Source organism: Limulus polyphemus, unplaced genomic scaffold (genome assembly GCF_000517525.1).
Source record: "Limulus polyphemus unplaced genomic scaffold, Limulus_polyphemus-2.1.2 Scaffold1139, whole genome shotgun sequence".
Classification (NCBI taxonomy): Eukaryota; Metazoa; Arthropoda; class Merostomata; order Xiphosura; family Limulidae; genus Limulus; species Limulus polyphemus.
The window spans coordinates 303251-312270 of NW_013666749.1; the positions used below are offsets into that span (position 1 = coordinate 303251).

Consider the following 9020-nt stretch of genomic DNA (forward strand, 5'->3'; position numbering starts at 1 on the left):
CTAGAGAAAACTTAGCTCTTTCATAAACTGTATTAAGCCTAACTAGATTTTGGCCGTACACGAATTGGCAATGGTGGCGATATTGCATTTCATCACCAAACGTGATATTTTACATTTGCTTCTTACCTAATGTAATTGGATGATTACGTGAGTATGAAAAAATGTTTCAGAATTCTAAGATGCGGAAAGGTCAGATGACAAAGTGATATTAGGCCAAAATAAATATTGCAAACTTGTTTTTCGCTATAAATTTTAGTATAAAGCAGCTTGAGGTTTTTACCCGTAACTAGGTGAATTCACAGTTTTCCAGTATTATTGATAATATTGTTTGAACATGCGCTCAACATCAATGCCTCTGTCAGCAACATTATTACGTGGTTATGTACGTTAAGCGATTCTGTCTAAGCCTTTTTTCTATGCAACACTGTTTAAACTGTCTGGTAAAAGGCTCCTACCCGAAACGTTGCAAATAATAATTAAGCATTTGTTATAGACGTGTGTTTTACCAATTTTTAACACTTATTTTCAAAAACGGTAATTAAGACTAATAGTATATTTCATTTTTTTAAAGATTTGTTTGTTTGGAATTAAGCACATAGCTACACAATGGGCTATCTGTGCTCTGCCCACCACAGGTATCGAAACCTAGTTTCTAGCGTTCTAAGTCCGCAGACATGCCGCTCTGCCACTAGGGGCTTTTTTAAGTTAAGCACAGAGCTACAGAATGGGCTACCTGTGCTCTGCCCGGTATATTTTATAATATTAACGTTTAGATATTTCACTTACATCAGTGTGTCCATCGCAAAGCTCAACTTATTTGGGAAGAAAATAATATATTTACAAATATACAAACCCGTGTCGTCATGTATTAAAATTGAAATTTATAAATTGGAACGAAATAACAATAATGATAATATTGATTTGAACAAGCAACAATATGTGTTTCTTGGCTAATAATACTTCTAACAATATCACCAAAATGAAAAAAAAATAAATAAAATTGTAAACGAAAGATTTTTTCCACATTCCTATTAGTTTATTCATTTCGATTTTTTCATCAAAAATTACTTTTTTTGCTTCGCTAACTTTCTTCGTGTAAACAGTAATATAGATTGAACAGATTGAGCAATTACATAACTAAGTTAAAAAAAAATACATTTCAGTATCATCCTTCAGATCAACAAAAACATGCAATTGAAAACAGAAAGATCAGAGCTGCAAGGTGCCCGGCATGGGTAGATGGTTAGGGCGCTCGACTCGCAATCTGCTGTTCACGGGTTCGAATCCTCGTCACCACAAACATGCACACCCTTTCAGCCGTGGAGGCGAGTGGGATTGATCGTCACATTATAAAATCGTTGGTAAAAGAGTAGCCCAAGAGTTGGCGGTGGGTGGTGATGACTAGCTGCCTTCCCTCTATTCTTACACTGCTAAATTAGGGACGTCTAGCGCAGATAGCCCTCGTGTAGCTTTGCGCGAAATACAAAAACAAACAAACAGATGTCGTCAGCCAAACTAAGTCGTCATTGAATAGACAAATCTCTGTGTTAAATGATTTTCAATGCATTGCATTGTTGTACCATCAGCTTAAAATCCGTTCTTTGAAGGAAAGGAGACTACCCATCCTTAAATATGTTAAAATAATTACATATCTACAGTTGTTAATTACTATAACACTGGCTAACTTTTTCTACGAAAGTAAACAAACATTACAGCTTGTTTTCATAATGATATGATAAACAGTCGACATTTATAACGTGGAAATTAATTTCGTGAAATGGCATTCCACAATCCTTTATTTATCGGATGAACTGTTTTTCAGGTTGTGTTTTTAGTAGGCAGATGTGGCGCTGACGTCAAACTCTTTTCAAAATGTGTCTACAAAGAGGCTATAAGTTCCGATGCATCTTCTCCAAGAGTGATAGTTCAACTGAGGCACGACTTCGATATCATACCCCCAGTTAATACCAAGTACACCATCAAATCGGGAAACGAAAATGGTACGATTATCGTTCTATGTTATCTCGTTTCCTTCTTATCCACCAGGTTAGCGAAGGCCTATCGATCAACACAAACTACATTCTTCTCTTGTTGATCAACTGTAATCAGCACTTGCGAAAGGCACTTAAAAAACAAGATGGAAGATGTTTCTTCGATTTCCAGTAACTTCCACTCTCTCATGTTATGTAGTAAAAAATGAACAAATATTGGAAACTATTCATCGTACTAGTCAACTACATATCATAGTGTAATAAACTTTCAGCATTAGCGGTTTTTAAATTTATACTAGTGATGTAGTTATTGTATCAGTTCTTTAAAGATCTACATGTTCTTAAAGAAAGTGATGGTTACAAAAATTATTATGAATTCATTAATAAAACTCTAAATCAGTATTATCAAACAGGAAGTAGGCCTAGTCTATCTGATTTATTGATATATATTTTCAGTAATAATTTAATTATTCCTTATACGATTGCCTTCTTTTCACAGGATATTTTGACATCGACGGCCAGGGACAAGTGATCCTAAAGAAACCACTCAATTCTTCACTTGACGATAAATTTGTTTTACTAATTACGGCTATGAAGATCGTGCCTAAAATACAAAGAGTTCAAGCTGTAGGTATGTTTGTTATTATTTCATAGTACATGGGCTTTATGTTATTGTTAGATAAAGTGGTCGTGAAGTCTCTGTCGTACTGGTACTCGCATTTGAAAATAGTTCGCTCAATCGAACTAATTTTCTCACAAAGTTAACCCTTTCCCTGCTTTAGGCCATTTAATGGTTTTTATGGATGTACTTATTTGATTACCTACCCATTATTCGTTTGTTGGTAAATTAGTGTAATGGGTAATCAATAAACAATTTGTTGTATTTATCCTCGGTTCACACATTCCCTTGAGTGAAAGTAACTTGACCTATCATCATTCACGTTCGCTTTAAGCGTGATACTCATATGAAGCTGTCTTCTAATCTCGATACGTTTGACCAAAACATTCAGTTTCTGTTGACACGTTCAAGAGTATCAGTTGCATATCAAATGTAGTTGTGCATCACATATGATACTCAGGCGCTTTAGCATTACGCCCTATGAAGTACACGTGATGCACATGACAGGGATAGGGTTAAAGCGAAGTCTAGAATTAATTATTGTTCTCTGGAAATAAGATTGTAGTAATTACAACACAGTGTCCTAATCTGGTGTTATAATCTCACAAACCGGGAATATTGTTTCGAATATTAAACAAACATCTCTTCTGTAGCTTTAGTTTCTTACTTAAGCTGCCATAATTTTGAGTTTCATAAGGCTAGGATATCTCTGATTACACAAGCCTGCGATGGTTTTATTGTCTTGAATTTTTTACATGTTCTACAGTAACTCATGTACGCTGAATCCGAAAATGATATCCATTTTTCTCCATCACGTACAGATATTTCACAAAGCGTCATAACGCAATACATAAAAGAAAGATCAGAAGACGTAGTTTTGAGACTAAAAGACGTATATTTCACAAAAAATCAGGATGAATGAGGATGCATATTCGTTTGACGTCACTGTTCTTCCATTTTCTTCGGATTGGCTGCATTTTTGTTAACAAACATAATAATAAAAAATATTAACTGTGGTAAACGGAATAATAATTTGATCTAAGTAAGAGTTTTTATTTTCTTCCCGATTTGTAAAAAATCCTTACGTGATAGAAAAAAATAACTATTAGTTTCGAAGTCTACGTAGCTGAATTATGGAAAATCCGTTAATAAAACCAAAACAATTTTTACGAAGTTTAAGTTCGCAGGTCTGTGTTATCTTTAATTACTCATGACTGTGTGTTCTTTATTAAATAAACTCACATGAAATAACTTATCGAAACATTACAACTTGCCTTTCTTATTTTATGAAGTAGAATGATTTTGATCAAATATAGCTGTGTATTGTTAAGTTAACACTTTACAGATAGCTGTGTATTCCTAAGTTAACACTTTACAGATAGCTGTGTATTCCTAAGTTAACACTTTACAGATAGCTGTGTATTCCTAAGTTAATACTTTACAGATAGCTGTGTATTGTTAAGTTAACACTTCACAGTAAGTTAACTCTTGTGAATATTCTACACTTGATCCTATATTTAAACAAAAACCGAGTTAATAAATTTCAGTCGGTTAGATAACATTTTCCCATTCATGACGAAAATAATTAGAATTCACATTAAAAGTACAAAGAACATTATGAAAGCGTTATTCTTGTTTGTTCGATATTTCCGACTTCAATACACCATAACTATTTCGGTCCATTCTTTCATACAGAAAAACATACTTTGTACAAGGTTTTATACGATAGTAGCAGGAAATTGTAACATACTTTTAAGCTATGTTCCAGATTTTAGTTTATTTTTTTTTTCTCCCTCAGATATTCCAGAAGTTGAAAGTAACGAAGCAGTTGTTATCATAACCCTGCATGGTTCTCCGAAGTTTCTTCACATGAAACCGCTTGTATTGGTATACGAACCATGGCAACCACTCAGTGACTACGTATATCAACTGAAGGTAATCATCTTGTATTAAATAAATTTGTATATCACTTTATTAAAACACTAGGACAAACGGAATACAGGGCAAAGTTTCATTTCAAAATGTCAAAAGGTTTTGATAATAGAGTATATATTGAAATGTAAATCCTAAAACCTATGTACAATATATTTGATGCTATATAATATGATAGTTAAAGCCATTTGGCTAAATGTTCACCAAGTAATAAATAAGAAGAACCAGACTAAAACTGTTATAGTCTGCCAGAACTTAAATCATGCTACTGGTCTTTGTGTATTTCCGTATTAAAAAATAACATTGTAAATTAAATAAACGTTTAAAAAAGAAATGCTTGATATCAATACATGCCAGGGCAACTAATCCAGCATGTAATTTGGGAACAATGTTTGGTGTATAAAAATGCCAGAACTTTATTTTTCATAAACAGTTCTTATAATTTTTATGTATCAAAAATTATGAACCCAACCAAATCCCCACATTAACATATAAAACAAACATTTTAAATTTGTTTTAAGTTCCTAAACCAACGAATCTTTCTTTTTTCTCTTTCTTCAGTACTCGGGAACACCTGAACAAGAAGGACAATTAACATTTTCTATCAATGAAAGCAAGAAAGAGACGAAATTCGATATCACACAGAAAAGCGGACTACTATTTCCAACTGCTGACGTTACTGCCGACGATTCATTCCAGACAGACTTCACTGTCGTTATGGAAGACTCCAAAGGATGGAAGGACTCTATAAAAATCTATGTAAACTAATATATACATATCGGGATCTTTTTGTTAAATTTACACATTAGTAAATTACTGGTAATGTATCGTGTTAGGTTTTTTCTAAGAAAAAATTGCATCTAAAACTTAGAAAAATGTTAATATGACGAAAACTGATAGAGCATGAAATATTTCATTTAGTAAGTCGATATTATTGTAGCAAAATAAATATATTCAGAAAATTATGATACATCTACCAGAACTATGAATGTATTTTTGACCTGCCTTAGGATTACCATGTGTAATAGCAATAGCACAGTGTGTGTGGTAAGTGTTTATTCCAAGTTATGGTTGAGTAAAATGTGAAGAAAACATTACGTATCGTTGTTTACCTTCAGAAGAAGATTCTATAGAAACGTTTTCCATATATGTAATGTTTAATCACCAAAGTTTTACAAAATTTTCAGTATTTTTAATTATGTACCTCCAAGAAGGCAGCGGTCTTCTTTGTTCCTCGATAGCACATGAATATTGAAGTTACATATGTAGTGTAAGTTACACCGTCTGTAAATAGAATGATGTCCATGTTTTTACAGCAAATTTCTAGGTTTAATTGACTCTTGTGCTGGTTGCAGTGTTAAAAGTAAACAATCACAGAATGTTTAAGTTTGGGGTTACGTTTTAATACAGATTTGTTGTACTGGAGTCACTGCTTAGATATGACGTCTGTTACCTTGTCTGCTTTACGTAGCTAGTAGATCTGTAACACCACATTCTAAAGTAATGGTACTTTAGTTAAACGTACAGTGGAAGTATGAGATCACCATGCTTCTATAGCCTATTTCTAACATTTTTGTGTACAAGATAATCCACATGTATGTATGAAAATACACCAAGGCGTTATCAACAATTGGTTATCTTTCTTATAAGATAATACAATGAAATATGTAATATTTAACTGTGATAAATTACTTTATTTCAAACTGTCTGTGGGCCACCCATCCGTGCTTGATGAAACTTCGTTGATGTAGTTGTTGTGTAATGAAGCTACACTATAGTGTGTGTGACTTCTAGCAAAACACTATATTAACTTATAATGGTTTAAACACGTGTGTTTTTAACATTTAGTAACGTTGACACTATATTTAAAAGACATAAAAAATTGATCCTGTTGTTGTTTTTCAGATATTCCGTTTGAAAACAAACCAGATGTTCGTCCTCCATTCTACTCTAAAACTACACGAACTCTCTAAAGCTGACATAGAGAAGTGAGTTATTGTTTCTATTCGATCGTAATCTTTACTTGTTATGGATTAAGATTCTTTCAAACCTACAGTCTCAAGTTTTCTTGCCTTACTTCATATCGTTTTAAAGGCCGTTGGTGTTTATAAGGCAGATCCATCATTTCATAAAGGAAAACGAAACAACAAGCACGACAGCTTGACGATTAAGTTGTGTTTGGAAGAACACTGAATCAGTTTAACATTGCAGATATATATGTAGGTTTGAGAATATTTTAATCCATAATGGATATAATAAAATTGATTATAATGACTATCGCTATTGAATTATTGCATTTGTTGAAAGCATCAAAGCAAGCTAATATTGAAATAAGTCTTAAATGTTTTATATGAGCTAATTTGTAATAAAGTACTTTATTCATGCCATTATCTTAAAAATATCTGCTGGTTACAGGAAGCTAAAGGAAGATACAAGTAACCACTACAAATTATTACATTTCGAAGGTTCCAAAAAAGCCAAGATGAGGTACGTATTTTAAATAATAATAAAAAATCCTTCTTTTAACTATATATCGAAATCAAGGGTAAATAATATATTTGTGGTACGTTTTATACTTTGTAGATAGTCCTTACAAAAACAGTGGTAATTGTGGGAGCTTACCACACTAAAAACCGGGTTTCGATACCCATGGAGGACATAGAACAGATAGCCCAACCAAATAAAACTAGAGATAGAATAAAATGCTAAAATATTGTTTTATTGTAATGGATAGTTTTTACTCTATTATATCTTCGGATAGTTTGTAAAAGACGTGGCTGTTAAATGTGTTCAGACGCTGATTGAGACCACTTCAAACTAATGTAGGATTATCCAATTATTTTACAATTCTACGTCACGCGTTAAAACTGGGAGTTGTTTAATGTTTGTAAAAGACGTGGCTGTTAAATGTGTTCAGACGCTGATTGAGACCACTTCAAACTAATGTAGGATTATCCAATTATTGTACAATTCTACGTCACGCGTTAAAACTGGGAGTTGTTTAATGTTATAATTTTTAGAATGTTACGAATAATAATGTCACGAGGATTTTCTTTTTCTTTTTAGTTCATCCTTCTATATGGCGGGAGTGGGAAATTATAAGCGCGCAGAAGGCTATAAACCAATGGAATACCAAGAGCTCCAAAAGTAAGTTAGATATTTAGCGCGGAGAATGTTATAAACCAATCGAATACCAAGAGCTCCAAAGGTAAGTTAGATATTTAGCGCGGAGAATGTTATAAACCAATCGAATACCAAGAGCTTCAAAGGTAAGTTAAATATTTAACGCGGAGAAGGTTATAAACCAATCGAATACCAAGAGCTCCAAAGGTAAGTTAGATATTTAGATTTTTTACCAACCCACCAACTTCCAGTTTTTCCTAAAGTAAGTCGTCGTAACTGACCTATCATTGTGGACATTCCAACCATTACCAAAGTCTCCTTTTACTCAAATGATAGTCGGCGTTCGTAAATATGAACGATCCTTGATTTCCAACATATTTCAAAGTAAGTAGTATTTGTGATTTATTTTATTAATAACCGTCGATTACTTGCATCTCCTGAATATGAAGTCTTTCTTATACATTTTATTAATAACTAAAGGATTATTAATGTTCTTAAAGTGAGCAGTCTTTTAATCATTATTAACAATTAAGATATTATCAATCTCTTTGAAAGCAAGTAGTATTTTAAAACTCATCTTATTTAACAATTAATAGACGACCAGCGTAGTTTAAAGCAAGTAGTCATCTTGAAAAGTTCTTAACACTTAATTGGTTACTGTAAAATTTATTTGATTCTTCTAAGCCAATGATTGGTATTCACGGCAAACCTTTATAAAGTGTTTGATGAAAACATACTTTGTATTTCCTTGCATGATTAAAGAATGTGTTTTTATACCTCACAATGAGCAAACTTCACTACGAATGACTCGGAGAAACTTGGAGTTGTTTTCATAAGTATTTCTATGTACTTCCTTTCCAACTAGTTTTTTAAGAGCTTCGAATTATTTTCTTCTCAACACTGAAAACACAAGAGTTTCTGGAGAGGGTTTTTCGTTTAGTATGTAAGAAGAACAAAACACATCACTACCAACAATCTCCAGTTGTTTCATGTATCACCGAGAATAATGAAATCCAGAAAACAGATTAAAAGTTAAAAAAAGAGAAAACTTTTTGTTGTTTTGTGGTTTAACCGTTACCGTCTTCAAAGACTTAAGCTAGTCTCAAGGTAGAGTATTTTTTGAAGTATGATACCCTAATTATTTCTCGTTTCTATTAAAGCGTTAGTTTTATATTTGTCCATTTTAATACTTTTACAAAGAACAGTGATATTTGCGAAATGTTGTAATGTGAGAAACATCTTGTGAAATTTATTCAGAATAGAGTATAGTGTAATGTATGTTTGTAAGTAGCCTAATAGAATATTGTGTAATGTATGTTTGTAAGTAGCCTAATAGAATATTGTGTAATGTATGT

At 32.7% G+C, this 9020-nt stretch overlaps 1 protein-coding gene across 1 annotated transcript in view; it reads left to right on the forward strand.

The window, feature by feature from the left end:
* The window catches only part of LOC106462307 (protocadherin Fat 3-like), a 56991-nt gene that overhangs the window by 34588 nt on the left and 13383 nt on the right, over positions 1–9020 (forward strand). The window contains exons 13-19 of the mRNA XM_022389527.1: positions 1823–2000; positions 2491–2622; positions 4409–4545; positions 5104–5301; positions 6448–6530; positions 6958–7029; positions 7609–7689. Of these exons, the coding sequence (XP_022245235.1) occupies positions 1823–2000; positions 2491–2622; positions 4409–4545; positions 5104–5301; positions 6448–6530; positions 6958–7029; positions 7609–7689 (881 nt within the window). The remainder of the gene's footprint in view (positions 1–1822; positions 2001–2490; positions 2623–4408; positions 4546–5103; positions 5302–6447; positions 6531–6957; positions 7030–7608; positions 7690–9020) is intronic.